Source organism: Leucopleurus acutus, assembly GCF_964270905.1.
Source record: "Leucopleurus acutus genome assembly, chromosome: 3".
In the NCBI taxonomy this organism is placed as follows: Eukaryota; Metazoa; Chordata; class Mammalia; order Artiodactyla; family Delphinidae; genus Leucopleurus; species Leucopleurus acutus.
In genome coordinates this window covers 146,742,790-146,759,373 of record NC_139145.1, presented here as the reverse complement: position 1 = coordinate 146,759,373, position 16,584 = coordinate 146,742,790, and the positions used below count along the sequence as shown (strand labels likewise).

Genomic DNA, 16,584 nt, shown 5'->3' with positions numbered 1-16,584 from the left:
CTTTAATTATGCTTAAAAAAAAAGTTAAGGGGCTTCCCTGGTGGCGCAGTGGTTGGGAGTCCGCCTGCCGATGCGGGGGGCGCGGGTTCATGACCCGGTCCGGGGGGATCCTGCGTGCCGCGGAACGGCTGGGCCCGTGAGCCGTGGCCGCTGGGCCTGCGCGTCCGGAGCCTGTGCTCCGCGGTGGGAGAGGCCTCGGCGGTGGGAGGCCCGCGTACCGCAAAAAAACAAAAAACAGTTAAAAACACGTGGGATAGTTTTGAAAAATCCTGCCTAGAAATCCAGGGCTGGAGAGTCTCTACAAAAAGCAAGTCTTTATGTAGAGAAAAGAAAAGTTCCTCTTCAAGGTGGACAAGTGACACTTTGAGCAGCACTGGCCCAGAATGCCAACTCAGGATACCCGGAGTCTGCCTTCAGTATCCCGCGTCTCCTTTTCTGGATCTCTCTCCCAAATTTTGTGCGCTCCATTACCCTTCTTACTAATTCTAATAGTCACACATCTAATCTCCAACCCTCCCCTCTCTCCACAGGGAAGAGACTGACAGGTGGTGAGGTTTAAAAGGTGTCCCAAGGCCCCTCCCATTTAGTATCCTAGGAAATACTCCCCATTACCTACTATAATGCAGTAGCTCAGATCAGGGCAGGATGGTGACTGTGTAAATTAACCCATCTATCTACTGATTCAACACAAATTTATTGAGCATTTATTATGGGTCAGGCACAGGTGGTTCTGCAAACAAAAATAATTCCTCTTGGAGCTTATGTCTGAGAAGAGAGATGAGAAATAGCACATATTACGTTAGATAGTGTTAAGTGCTAGGAAGAAAAAATTAAGCAGGGATGTTCCCTAAGAAATGACTTCCAGATAAGAGCCTGAAGGAAGAGGAAGAGCTTAACCACACAGATGATTGGTGTTTCTTAATAAATGAATATCTACTGTGGGGTAACATTTTGCTGGAGACTTGCAAGTACATTATTTGATTATAATCCTCACAGCCACACTGATAAGCACTGTATTATAAGCCATCCACTCACCACTCCCCCTTGTTTAAAACAAATATGAGACTGAGGTTTGGGTTTACTGGAGGTCTGTGACTTAACCAGGGTTCAGAGGCTCCAAACACCACCTTAAGAGATGCCTCTTTCTTTTCAATACTAATGATTTGTGTATTTTTGGATCTTCCACATACATAATCATGTCAGAGTAAATAAAAGTTTGTTTCTTCTTTTTTCATTCTTAGGCCTTTTATTTCTCTCTTCTTATGATCATGGAACATACAATGCTGAATAGAAGTGGCTTGCTCTGGGTCTTAAAGGTAAAGATTATAGCATGAAGGATGACAGTTGCAGTAGTTTTGCATTCATGTTTATACATATATATGTCTATATATATGCATGTAGATATGCATCCTTTATCAGAAAAGAAAAGAATGCTTATATTTTCATTGTTGTCTTTTTTCATTTATTATTTTTTAATTGAAATACAGTTGATTTACAATATATGTTACAGGTGTACAACATAGTGATTCACAATTCGTTAAGGTTATACTCCATTTATAGTTATTATAAAATACTGGCTATATTCTCTCTATTGTACAATATATCCTTGTAGCTTATTTTATACATAATAGTGTGTACCTCTTCATCCCATACCCTTATATTGCCCCTCCCCCTTTCCCTTTCCCCACTGGTAACGACTAGTTTGTTCTTTATATCTGTGAGTCTGTTTTTGTTGTTTTTGCTGTTATATTCACTAGTTTGTTGTATTTTTTAGATTCCAAATATAAGTGATATCATACAGTACTTATCTTTGACTTATTTCACTTAGCATAATACCCTCCAAGTCCATCCATATCATTGCAAATGGCAAAATTTCATTCTTCTTAATGGCTGACTAGTATTCCATTGTATGTATATATACCACATCATCTTTATCCATTCATCTGTTGATGGACACTTAGGTTTGGTTCCATATCTTGGGAATTGTAAATAATGCTGCTATGAAAATTGGGGTGCATGTATCTTTTCAAATTAGTGTTTTTGTGTTTTCTTGGATATATACCCAGGAGTAAAACTGTTGGGCCATGTGGTAGCTCTATTTTTAGTTTTCTGAGAAACCTCCATACTTCTTTCCACAGTGGCTGCATCAATTTACATCCCCACCAACAGTGTACAAGAGCTCCCTTTTCTCCACATCCTAGCCATTCTGACAGGCATGAGGTGATAGCTCATAGTGATTTTGATTTGCATTTCCCTGATGATTAGTGATGTTGAACATCTTTTCATGTGCCTGTTGGCCATCTATATACCTTCCTTGGGAAAATGTCTATTCAGGTCTTCTGCCCATTTTTTAAAAAATAAATAAATTAATTAATTAATTTATTTTGGCTGCACTGGGTCTTCGTTGCTGCACATGGGCTTTCTCTAGTTGCAGCGAGCAGGGGCTATTCTTTGTTGCGGTGCATGGGCTTCTCATTGCCGTGGCTTCTCTTATTGAGGAGCGTGGGCTCTAGGTGTGCGGGCTTCAGTAGTTGTGGTTCGCGGGCTCTAGAGCACAGGCTCAGTAGTTGTGGTTCACAGGCTTAGTTGCTCCACAGCATGTGGGATCTTCCTGGACCAGGGATTGAACCCGTGTCCCCTGCATTGGCAGGCGGATTCTTAACCACTGCACCACCAGGGAAGTCCCTGCCCATTTTTTAAATTGGGTTGTTTGTTTTTTTGATGTTGAGTTATATGAGCTGCTTGTACATTTTGGAAATTAATCCCTTGTCAGTAGTATCATTTGCAAATATTTTCTCCCAATCTGTAGGTTGTCTTTTGTTTTGTTTTGCTTATGGTTTCCTTTGCTGTGCATAAGCTTTTAAGTTTAATTAGGTCCCATTTGTTTATTTTTGCTTTTATTTCCTTTGCTTTAGGAGACAGATCCAAAAAAATATTGCTACAATTTATGTCAGAGTGTTCTCCCTATGATTTCTTCTAGGAGTTTTATGGTTTCCAGTCTTACATTTAGGTCTTTAATACCTCTTGAGTTTATTTTTGTATATGGTGTTAGAGAATATTCTAATTTCATTCTTTTACACGTAGCTGTCCAGTTTTCCTAGCACCACTTATTGAAGAGACTGTTGTATATTCTTGGCTCCTTTGTCATAGATTGACTATAAGTATATGGGTTTATTTCTGGGGTCTCTATTCTTTTCCATTGATCTAGGTATCTGTTTTTGTGCCAGTACCATACTGTTTTGATTATGTATCTTTGTAGCAAAGTCTGAAGTCAGGGAGTGTGATTCCTCCATCTCTGTTCTTCTTTCTCAAGACTGTTTTGCAGTAGTTTGGGGTTCTTATTTATACATATACATGTCTATACATATGCGTGCAGATATCCATTCTTCATCAGAAAAAAATTGTTTTTTAAAAAATAGAACTTTTACTCTTTCAACTATTAATGTGATTTACAGAAACTGATTTTTCTTTTTAGAAACCTTTTACATTTTGAAATATAGACACATTCAGAAAAGTGCATAAAATATAAATGTATAGTAAATAAGTATAAATAGAAAAATGCTTGTAAAAAATGCCCAAGTATAAGAAAAAAACATTGCCCTTAGTACCTGAGAGCCTCTCTGAGTGATACCTTTGAATGTCCCATCCCTATCAGAAGCATACTGACTTATATAGTAAATCACTTCACATGATTTTCTTTATAGTTTTCTCAACTATGTATGCATTTTGAAACAATAAAGTCTAGTTTTAGGGTTATTTTTGTTCTTTTGCTGTTTTGATTTGAATTTTTTATCATTCCATTTTTCCTTTATTTGTATCTATATCCTACTTCTGTTCTTTTAATGATTATCGTAGCATGCATCCTCAACTGAAAATCTGGCTTAAGCAACCTCTTTACTCCTCCCTTAGAACACTATAATGCAGTTTGCTCCACTCCCAACTTACATGGTATAAGTTATGTAATTTAAATCTCTATATTTTTAAGTTTATTATGAAATAAAAGGTACATATAGCAAAGCACACATAAAAGCACGTACTATTCAGTGATTCATTACCAGGTGAACACCTGTAAAACCACCCACCCAAGAAAGAGAACACAGGCAGCAATCCAGAAACTTCTCTTGTGCTATTGCAATCACTAATCCCTTTCTCCTCAAAGGTAAGCAACAGCATGACACGTATGGTAATCTTTCCTTGTTTCTTTTTTCTTTATGATTTTACTACAAAGCAGTCATCTTTTAAGTCTACAATTTAATTTTATCTTTTTTTAACTTTATATAAACAGAATCACACTGTATTATTTTTTCACATCTGAATCCTTTGGATCTACATTATCTGTTTCATCCGTGTTGTTACATAGCTATAATTAATCATTTCTACTTATTCATGCATATATCCATCATGTTGAATAAATAAACTCATTCTGTTGATTGAATTATTTATGGTTGAAGTAACTGTGAGTAGCACAATGAACATCCTTGTACATGTCTCTGGGTACACATACACACACATTTTTGTGTGATATATATACTGGTTGCCAAGCCCAAGTTCACCTACATTTCCTCCTATGTTACCTTCTAGAAGTTTTGTGTTATAGTTTTAGGTTCATGAACCATTTTGAGTTAATTTTTGTGAAAGGTGTAAAGTTAGTGTCTAGACTTTTTTTTTTAACACATGGTTATCCAGTGTTCCAGCATCATTTGTTAAAAAGACTACCCTTTCCCTATTGAATTGCCTTTGTTCCTTTGTCAAACAATTGACTATATTTATGTGGGTGTATTTCTGGGCTCTCTGTTCTGTTCCATTTGTCTATTTGTCTATTTTTTCACCAATCCCACAATGTCTTGATAATTGTAGATTTATAGTAAGTCTTGAAGTTGGGTAGTGTCAGTCCTCCGATTTTGCTCTCCTTCAGTATTGTGTTGGCTCTTCTGGGTCTTTTGCCTCTCCATATAAACTTTAGAATCAGTTTGTCAATATCCACAAAATAACTTATTGGGGCTTTAACTGGAATTGCATTGAATCTATAGATCAATTTGGGAAGAACTGACATCCCAGTAATATTGGGTCTTCCCATCCATGAACATGGAATCTCTCTCCATTTATTCTTTGATTTCTTTCAACAGAGGTTTGTAGTTTTCTTCACATAGATCTTAGATATATTTTATTAGATTTATACCTAAGTATTTCATTTTGGGGGGTGCTAATGTAAATGGTATTTTTAATTTCAAATTCTACTTCTCCATTGTTGGTAAAAGGGAGAGTGATTCACTTTTGCATATTAATCTTATATCCTGCAAACTTGCTATAATGACTTATTCCAGGAAGTTTTTTTTTTTTGGTCAATTCTTTTAGTTTGCTACATAGATGATCATATCATCTGCAAACAAATATGGTTTTATTTCTTCCTTCCAAACCTGTATATCTTTTATTTCCTTTTCTTTTCTTATTGTATTAGCTAGGATGAATGTAAATGGTGTTGTGTTTTTAATTTCAAATTTCCATTGTTCTTTTTGGTATATGGGTAAGCAACTCTCTATTTCCTTTGTCAGCCCGGCTAGGGTTTCATCAGTTTTATTGATCTTTTCATACACTCAGTTTTTGGTTTTAATGATTTTCTTTATTGTTATCCTGTTTTCAACTTCATTGATTTCTACTCTAGTTTTTTTTTTTTAATTGGAGTATAATTGCTTTACAATGTTGTGTTAGTTTCTGCTGTACAGTGAAGTGAATCAGCTATATGTATACATATATCCCCTCCCTCTTGGACCTCCCTCCCCACCCCCCATCCCACCCATCTAGGTCATCACGGAGCACCGAACTGAGCTCCCTGTGCTATACAGCAGGTTCTCACTAGCTATCTGTTTTACACATGGTAGTGTAATTATGTCAAACCTAATCTCCCAGTTCATCCCACCCTCCCCTCCCCCCTCCCCGTGTCCACACATCTATTCCCTACATCTGCGTTTTTCTATTCCTGCCCTGCAAATAGGTTCATTTGTACTATTTTTCTAGATTCCACGTATATGCATTAATATATGGTATTTGTTTTATAACAATTATTTATTTTAATTATAAACACAAGATAAAGTAATGTGGAACCTACAGTATTGAATTATTTACCTTAAAACATTTCTTTTGTGATACCTGTTAATAAATTTGTAAGGAACAAAACATGCCTTAGTCTACTAAAAAGAGTTTAATCTCAAAGGTGGTATGAAGTAAAACACATAATCAGCAAAATTTTTAGTAACTTGTAGAAATGTACTTTATTTCATGCAAAGCTACATAATTTCCTATATTTTAACAGCTAATCAAATAAACGTTTCAAAAAATTCATTACATCGCAATAAATTAAAATACTACAAAGCAATTCCAAGTCCATGAGTTTGTCAAAACCAAACTAAGAGAACATTATGCATAGATAAGGCCAAAGATGCTAACTTACTTATAGGTAGCACTTTGCAGGTTTGTTCAAATACATATTTAGTGAGAATCTGCAGAGAAAAATAGTTACATCTACAACCCATTAGTCAGAAAGGAAAACATCTGCCATTACACACCAGGTAGTAGTAGCTGATTAAAGATAAATTGGCATCATGCACCAAAAATGAACATAATGTACATTTTGAAAATTATGATCAGATGCACATTTGAAAGACTTATCTTCTATTTCACCTAATCCACTGAATTAGATAAATAACAAGTACTTTATTAATGCAACACAGAAATTAGGCATTTGGTATACTTTGCTTGGGTACTGGTATATATAAAAAGATACTGAAGAGATGTAGGAGTATTTCAAACTCATACTGGACTACTGAACTTTAGAGTATTGCCCTAAGGAAATAGGTTCTGGGCAGAACTTATTTGAGAAAGATTTTTAAACTACTTAAAAGCAATACTACAATTAGTTACTTACAAAAACATTTTATAAAAATTAAATATCAGAAGGTAACAACATCAATATTAGAGCTCTTTTTTCAATGCTATAATTTATAAACATATATATGAGATTACAGTAATTTAAAAGACAGGTCCACATGTTCTCTATCTTCTAAATGAGAAAAATCCTTCAAGTTGTGTTCAAAATATGGACAAACAAATCCATTGGATTGCTTTAAAAAAAAAAAATAGTCTCTCCCCTACAATTTGGTGTACTAAGTAGGGAAGATGCTAGCCAGCATTCTTTTGAGAAATACAGCTCTAAGTGATTAGGTTGATAAGATTTATGTCAATAATAACTCAAAATGGTGTTGTACAGTCAGATGAACAAATTATGACTTTATTCTCCCTATGTCTGCCACAGTAAACCATTCTTTCTACCCTTTTGTACTAAGTACAGTAAAAATCTCCTTTTGCAAAATAATGTGAGATCAGGATAATCACAAAAGAAAAGATTTTCACAGGAAAAAAGGTTAATTCACACCAGGAAGTGTGTTAAAAACAAAAGTCTTTTAGGATATGAGAAGAGGAACATGCCAATATTCTTGCTTTATTAACAAATTTAAAATTGTGATCAACCTCGATGGACAAATCTTTTGAAAGTGAAAATAAAATGTTAGGAAAACCAGGCTGAACATGAAAGGAATTAGGGGTGAGGGTATGTTCCCATTGCAATGGGACTGGGGATGGGGCAGGGCTAGTGGCTGCTCTGATGGTGGAGACGGCTCACAGGACCTGGTCTCCAGGAGTTAGTACAGGGGATAACACTGCCTAGTCTTCCAGGTCTCTGAGCAGGAAAAAAGTCACTGAGTTGGAAAGAAGTACCCCACACAAAGGGAATTCACAATTCAGAAGGCTTCCTGTAACCCTCTCATATTGTTCCAACCTCTCTTTAATGAAAACTTTGACAATGATGTATATTATTTACGAACTCTTTTTCATAAAAAGAGGCCTCAAGGTTCTTAATGTTTTGGGTTTGTTTGCTTGTTTTAACAATTACTGGTTTTGGAAGTCTAATTTTATGCTAAAACATTTACACTGAGAATAATTCATTTTACTGAAGTGTCCTACTTAGTGGCGAAAAAGACAACACACTGAGCTAGCATCCATCACATTTATATTCAGATGTTGCTTAGTTGTCTAGCAAAATCTGTTTCACTACTTTAAGTGCAATACTGCTATTCAAGTAGTGGGATCTGTAGTAAGAACCTTCTGAGTGCACTGATCATCAAAAACAACTGTACACAAAGAACAAACGGAAAAAAAATCTGTCAGCACATTAAAAGTCATACTATACAGAGAGGCTTCAGATAGGAAGGAAGGTATAAAAGGAATGAAGGGAAGAAGGAAGAAAAGAAACGAAAGATAAAACTCTAAATTCATTTACTTCTCAACATTTAGAATTTAATACAATACAATCCATTGTATTTTGGAGATTCAAGTATGTTAAGATTTTTCAGGGACATGTTTTGCCTCTTAGTGCAAATATATTTATCCCTGTGATTTTTCAGGCATTGCCCACACAAATCACAAGTATAAAACTCACATTACTGAACAGTGTGAATTATAATTATGGAGAGTTTATTTTTCCTTTAAAATAGTAATCAACACAAAAATCAAGAACATTCTCTAAATCTACTAAAGGTATAAAAAATGAGGTTTGCTATTGTACATCAATGAATCCCTTCATTGATATTCTAAAATATACTTAAAAAACACTCACACTGACTTTCCTATCCACATTTAATTTCATTTGGGCACACAACCAGCATAAATTTAAGAACTGATAATCTAATCAAATAGTAGTGTCCAAAACCAAATCAACTGGCAGCATTTTTTTTTAAGAAAGTTTCGATTGTCAAACTCTCTGATCTATTCTTTATAAATGAAAAACCCTTGAATGTTCTTATTTAGCCCTTACCACTCTTGTGAAATGAGGGCCTCTTGCGTGATGAAATTATTCCAAAGCCCCTGCGTTCATTTGGTAAGAGAACAAATTCTAATAATTAGGTTTATTTTAATAATGATTTTTACAAAAGTGCTCTATTGATAATAAGAAATTATTGATGTAGTAACAAAAGTTAATTAGCAACTTATAGATTCATGAAATTAATAGATTATTAATTGTTATTTTCTGCAATGGTTATTTTGAACTACTGGCTTAGAATATCCTTACCTAACATTATTTAGAAAAATAATTTAGAAAATTTAACCAGATATCTACTATTATGTAAGAAACACCTCAAAAGGTAATTGCCAGAAGTAATTCTTCAAGAAATGTACTTTGCATGTAGTGTTATGAATTTAGTAGTAACGTTTTGCAGTAGATATCATTATATTTTAATAAGCTTCTCAAAACAGAAAACTTTTGTTCTTATTACAGTTTTTTACAAGGTGGCTTAATGAACATTAGCTCATTTCCCCAGCAATGAACTCTTAGTCCTCAGGGGTTAAATCATTACCTTCTAAACACAAATTTACCTAGCTAGGTAACCTTCCTATATGATCATATTTGAAATCCTGTAAGATAAATTCTGCTTAAAAAGTTGAATACTCTGGATCACTTAAACAACCAAAAATTATTTTGGAAATAACTGAAAAGTTATTATAATCATAAAAAATTTAACAATAAAATAAAGTAGTACATTCCTTTACTTATTTCTATCAATATATCTTAGGGTACTATAAGTTATAAAAGTAACTGGATCATTTCTTCTCTTTTTCTGATTCTATTTCTACAATAGCATCTGAGTTTCATGATAAAATCTGATGAGAAACAACATTATACTTAAGGAAAATATTCCAAAGTAAACCCAAAGACTGAAAAATAAAACAATATTATTTTCACAGGATTTTGATTAGTTATTCTCAAAAGAGCTTTTGCTCTGGGAACTTGTAAGCTTCTCTGTAATAATAAGAAACTGGACCCCTTCCTGGGGTGATCCTTTTCCCATCCACTATTTTCAAATAACAAAACCAGCACAGCTAACAACTTATTCTGTCTTTTTAAATGCCACCATATAAACATCAACTCAATACCCTCACAATAGCTTTGTGAGGTAGATCAGTAGGTAAATAGCAAGAGTCCTCTTCATTTTGAAAATGAAGAAATTGAGGCACTGAATGGTTACATGATTTGCCCAAGGTTTCAATGGTCAATCATGAAATTTCAAACAGTGTTAAATTATCTCTGCTCCTGGCCTACTGCTCTCTAACCATGCTTCACAATAAAAGGCTGTGTGTGTGTGTTCTTAAATAAGCAGTTTATATAATCTTCGATTGAGAGTAAAATCTATCCATTGATATTTTAAAAGGGATCTAATCTCAAAGTTCATAAAAATTTAAGAAAATCAGATAATTAGGATGATACACTATTCCTCTCAGTATCTGCATAAAACTGTGGCTTTTAAAAAATTTAAATGATAACATTACGAAAAGAGGAAAATAAAACATTTAAATATGATTCAGGGAAAAACTACCCTCAAGAAACATATAATCAAATTTGACTATATAATTCATCTTCAAACTGGGCCACTACTAAAAGTTACACGAGATAATAGGTGTTAAACTAAGACAGCCATGGGCAAGCTCAAGTACAGTCACCACTGGGTGAATCCAAGGTATGGATTCTCAGAGTTGCAAATATTTCAGGGACATAACTCTCTGCAAACATGTTGTGCTCAACTATAGTCACTGTGAAATAAAACACTGATGATTTAAAATATAATACCTAACTTTGGCTTAAACACAAAGTTTAAAAAATTCAATTTTAAATAATAACATGTTTAACCAACAAGTTACTACACATCTCCATTCTCAACTAGTTTTCTATAAATCATAATTTAACTGTTAGTAATAACAGTAAATGGATTGACTTTTTACCTTTGAATAACCAGATATTGTTTTACAAAAGGAATAAACAGGCACCTTTCAAAAGCAGAGAATTTTGTGGGACTCTTTGGTTATTAAAACCCCCCACTATTTACCATTAATAATTACGATTCTTCTTGAATGGAATAATCAACTCAAATCAATATGCTAAATGTCAAAGGTGAACACCTCTCTCTGAAATGAAAATTTTACAAAACAATACCAAAAGCATAAGACAATTTCCAGTTACCACCAAAGACTGAAAGAATACATCACCTGATTATAGTACACATGCTGAAGATACAAACACTATCAGTTGAAGGATAATCTTAATTATACATGCAAAAACCTAACTAATTTGCATACAGTATTGAAAAAGAGCATTCAGTTATGTCTGGTAAGTAAGCCATGTTTTAAGACATGGGTTTTGTAAGTATGGTTGTTATTGAGGTGTCCATCTCTTTGAGAAATAAAGGATCAACATACTCTTTAGAAACAGAAAATAGTAAGTCACAATAATAAAACTGTATATTATTATTCAGTTACAACTATGGCTTCCTTGGACCTTTGAAACAACTTTCCTGAAAAAAATTTATCTGAAACAAACTGAACTACATGTTTTCAACATACACTGATCTTAATCATGAATTAAATCCTTCCACTGTAACTGTACTTCTAAGGCAGACACTTCAGGAATGGTATGTAACAAACCTTATTAGAAAAGATGATACTCTATTCAATGAACAATAAACTATTATTACTAAGATCCCATTAATTTTTAGTGCCTTTTTTATCCTGACACTTTTCACTAAGAGTTCAGTGTAAATTCTAGGGCATACAGATGTTCATAAAGACTGAACTTATGTGTTGATCTTGGTTAGTTATTCCATATATTCTTACAGATTTTAAACATCATCAAATATTCGGCTGCGAGACATTGAGAGGTATCGTCCACCAGGCTGATACCTGAAAGGTGGATAAAGAAATGATCCAAGGCATCAAAAATAAAGGAGAGAAAAACAAGGACACATTAAAAGGAAGTGGCTACATAATTTGTAAGAACTGTAAAATCTATTCAGTAGCTGAAATCAGGAACTTAGCCAAGAATGTTATCCCAAAGGGATTTACCTAATTATAAATCAACCAATGACGGTTTTAGAGCCTATGACATATGACACATATGGCGGGGTGAAAGATGTAAAAAGAAAGGAGTGGGGAGATGTAAAATACATCATGGAACTTAACAGATTTAATAACTAGATTGTTGAATATAAATAGAATATTCTTCTTGTTATTTATAGGCAATACTATAGCAAATATCTTCATGCATATGATGATTTGCTTTTGTTTAATTATTTCTACATAGTATAGTAGCTAAAAGCACAGACTCTGTAGCCAGAGTCCTGGGGTTTAAATGCCTGACTTTGTCATTTACAAGCCGTGTGATCCTGGGTAAGTTACTGAGCCTCTCTGGATGCAAATTCAATTGGACTGACAACCATAAAATACAATTACTGTTGTTAAAGTGCTTAGAATAGTGTGCCACCCAGTTACACCTATGTAAACTATTGCAAAATATGATACATTTCATAAACGGGATTGTCAGAAATAGGCATATAAATATTGTTAAGATTCTACCAAATGATTTCAATTCTTTTTGTTATTTATCATACTACTAGTAGTAGTTTGCGAAGATACTAATTTCAATCACCACCACTAGATGCTATAATTTTTTAAATACAAAAGCATTAGAAGGTGTTAAAAGGTTTCAAAGGTTGCTTAATATGCTTTTTATTAGTAGTAAAGATGAATACTTTCCTTATGTTTATCTCGTCAAGTCAGAATGTTATTAAAATTTCAGAGGAATGCTGGAGCCAAAATGATAAGCTGGAACTTACCTTCCTGATTCAGATTCAAGAGGATCATCAGTGAATGTTTCTGCATTAAAATCCAAAGGTTCTGCATCTTGGAGGAGTTCTATTCGGTCCCTTTCAGTCCTATTATTAGCCCTGGTATATTTGGATGCTGCTGCAAAAGAAGAAGAAAATGTCCACTTTCTATTGTTTTTATGGGTCACAGTCTATGGACTCACGGAAAGAAAAGTCAAGTTTATAAAGGATGTGAATTTTGATTGTAAAGACAATATTAAGAAAAGATAACTATGTAGTTATCTTAAAATTAGATTAAAATGATTAACAGTATGACAGAAAATAACAAGGAAAAGTTCTCCCTTGTATGTAGTCTAAGCTCAGAAGCAGCTATAGTGCAAAGACTTAATATGAATCAGGATTAGTATTTAACTATGGTATCATAACAGTGAAATTGTTCATAATCAAATTAAGTTTCAGCTGGTTGCACACTGAATACAGGGGGTGCTACATCTCACTTCTCGGCTAGGATTTTAAGGTGTAATCAACTCAAACTCTTCAAAAAGGCCTGAGTCTTTTTCCCATGAAGCAATAGTTTAGGGCAGTAATGTCCAACAGAAATAAATTCCAAGCCCCGTATTTACTTTTTACTAGTAGATACATTAAAAAAGTAAAAAGAAATAGGTGAAATTAATCTTAATATATTTAATTTAACTCAGTATATACAAAATATTATCATTTCAATATGGGGCACCAGCTACACTGCAAATGCTCAACAGCCATATGTGGCTAATGGTTACCACCCTGGTCAGCACAGATCTAGAGAACTAATCCCTTCTCTACGTGAATGGGGTTTACTTCATAAACAACCTAAATTTTCACAATGTTATTTTGAGCAGCTCAACAGCTTCAAACAAACTATAATATAGGTCTTTTTGAAAATCTAAGGCAAGCCAATTCTCTCATATTTTTGTCATCTTGGACTCTGCCCTTTACCGTTTCTCTCATTCATTCAGCAAATATTGGTTGCCTACCACATGCCAGTTTCTAACTCATCATCCTAAGGCTTTGTGTTTCCTCTTCTCTTAACCATTCTCCATACTCCCAGATCTCTGCATTCTGTTAACTCCAAATCCATGATAAACTTCCAAATCTCTTTGTAGAATCCTCCCTCTATTTTCTAGCTTTAACTGAAACTTTAGTTTCCTCCTATTTCTTCTACGCTAAATCTCATCCAAACACATCCTTTCTTCTTTATCTCCAGGGTCATCTCAAGGGTGCTTATTTCATGCCCTCATTTTTTTTTTTTTTTAGTTTCTGCTTCACAACAAAATGAATCAGTTATATATACACACATGTTCCCATATCCCTCCCGCTTGCTCCCTCCCTCCCACCCCCCCCATCCCACCCCTCCAGGTGGTCACAAAGCACCGAGCTGGTCTCCCCGTGCCATGCGGCTGCCCCCCACCAGCCATCCACCCCACACTTGGTAGTGCACATATGTCCATGCCTCTCTCCTGCTTTGTCACAGCCCACCCCTCCCCCTCCCCATATCCTAAAGTCCATTCTCCAGTAAGTCTGTGTCTTTATTCCTGCTCTACCCCCAGGTTCTTCATGACATCTTTTCTTTCCCAAATTCCACATACACGTGTCAGCACACGGTATCTGTCTCTCTCCCTCTGACCTACTTCACTCTGCATGACAGACTCCAGGTCTATCCACGTCACTACAAACAGCTCAATTTCGTTTCTTTTCATAGCTGAGTAATATTCCATTGTATATATGTGCCACATCTTCTTTATCCATTCATCCGATGATGGACACTTAGGTTGTTTCCATCTCCGGGCTATTGTAAATAGAGCTGCAATGCTACACTGCAGACTACAAAACAAATATACAAAGGAAGAAAGATCTCAACAGAGTGATAATTATGTGAATTAGGTGTCACTGTAAGTGTCCATCATCGGATGAATGGATAAAGAAGATGTGGCACATATATACAATGGAATATTACTCAGCCATAAAAAGAAACGAAATTGAGCTATTTGTAATGAGGTGGATAGACCTAGAGTCTGTCATACAGAGTGAAGTAAGTCAGAAAGAGAAAGACAAATACCGTATGCTAACACATATATATGGAATTTAAGAAAAAAAAATGTCATGAAGAACCTAGAGGCAAGACAGGAACAAAGACACAGAACCACTAGAGAAAGGACCTGAGGATATGGGGAGGGGGAAGGGTAAGCTGTGACAAAGCGAGAGAGAGGCATGGACATATACACACCACCAAACGCAAGGTAGATAGCTAGTGGGAAGCAGCCACACAGCACAGGGAGATCAGCTCGGTGCCCCGTGACCGCCTGGAGGGGTGGGACAGGGAGGGCGGGAGGGAGGGAGATGCAAGAGGGAAGAGACATGGGAACATGTGTACATGTATGGCTGATTCACTTTTGTTATGGAGCAGAAACCAACACACCATTGTAAAGCAATTATACTCCAATAAAGATGTTAAAAAAAAAAAAAAGAGTGGAGATCTATAAAGAACAGACTTGTGGTTGCCGAGGCAGGGAGGGAGGGATGGGCTGGGAGTTTGGGGTTAGCAGATGCAAACTATTATATATAGAATGGATAAACAACAAGGTTCTACTGTGTAGCACAGGGAACTACATTCAATATGCTGTGAGAAACCATAATGGAAAAGAATATAAAAAAGAACGTATATATATATATGTATAGCTGAATCACTTTGCTGTACAGCAGAAATTAACACAGCCTTGTAAATCAACCATATTTCAATTAAAAAAAAACAAACAACTAGTGGGTATCTGTGAAAACTGTAAACCAGGGTGACTGAGGATATACGTTCATAAAATAGAATATACTACAGATATGGTTGTCTTTGTTCAATTCTACAAGTCTCCACTGAGCAGGTACCGTATGCCAGGCTTTGGGCTGGGCTCTAGTGATACCACAGTGAGCAAAACCAGGTATGGTCCCTGTTCTTACGGAACTTAACAATCTAGTGAGGGAGATGAACCATGATCAAATAATGACACAAATGTAAAATGGTAACTCTGATGTGTGTTTAAGAGGAGTGTCACCTGTTAGTAACCATGACGGTGATCTGGCCTAGTCAGAGAGGTCTGGGGAAGGTTCTCTGAGGAAGCTCTGGGGGTGAGATCTGCAAGGTGAGCAGGAGCTAATGCGGTGAAGAAGGGCAGGAAGAGCATTTCAGGCAGAGAAACAGCACAGCAGAAGGAATGGTGTTTGCTTGAGTGAGCAGAAGGCAAGGTGTGCTCGGAGCAGAGAGGGCCAGGGGAGCATGGGGAGAGATCCAGCCTCACACGCAGAAGGGCTTTCCATAAGAATGAAAAGTCATTGTACAGTTTTAAGCAGAGAAGTGATATGATCAGATTTATTGGTATAGAAGAGCATTCTAGTTTCCCTTGGGTGAATGAACAGATTTGAGAGGGAAATAAGAATGAGTGCAGAGGGAGCCCTCATCATTTTTTGACTGCATTACTAAAACAGACACTAAACTGGTTTCTGTCTCACTTCCCTGGAAATCATGCTTTATACAGATGTCAAATTCATCTTCCTAAACCAAAAATCTGAGCATGCTTCTTTCCATATTGAAATCTTATCTTTGGCATAAAATCTAAACTTCTAAGCATGATAATACCTGTTTCCCAACTATCTCTGCAGCCTTGCCTCTCATCAGGCTTCTACTTTAGGCTCTAGTCATAGAGAAAAGCCTACATTTCCCCAAAGGTTCTCTCATGTCACTCATTCTTCCTTCTGCCTAAAACCCCTTCACCTGGCTAAGTACTACTTATTCCTAAACAGTACTTCTTTATAACAGAAATCTGTTCCCAATAAAGAATTCTTTTCCATCCCCTGA

At 35.6% G+C, this 16,584-nt stretch overlaps 1 protein-coding gene across 5 annotated transcripts in view; it reads right to left on the bottom strand.

Annotated features, from left to right (window-relative positions):
* Positions 1-10,768: 10,768 nt before the first annotated feature.
* Positions 10,769-16,584, bottom strand: part of LMBRD2 (LMBR1 domain containing 2) — a 50,632-nt gene continuing 44,816 nt past the window's right edge. For 4 of the 5 annotated variants that reach the window (XM_082836916.1, XM_082836915.1, XM_082836914.1 and 1 more), the window contains exons 18-19: positions 12,714-12,843; positions 10,769-11,781 (exon numbers count right to left, since the gene is read on the bottom strand). In XM_082836916.1, coding sequence (XP_082693042.1) covers positions 11,721-11,781; positions 12,714-12,843 — 191 coding nt within the window. In that variant the 3' untranslated portion in view covers positions 10,769-11,720. The remainder of the gene's footprint in view (positions 11,782-12,713; positions 12,844-16,584) is intronic. The other variant, XM_082836918.1, reaches the window with a different exon arrangement.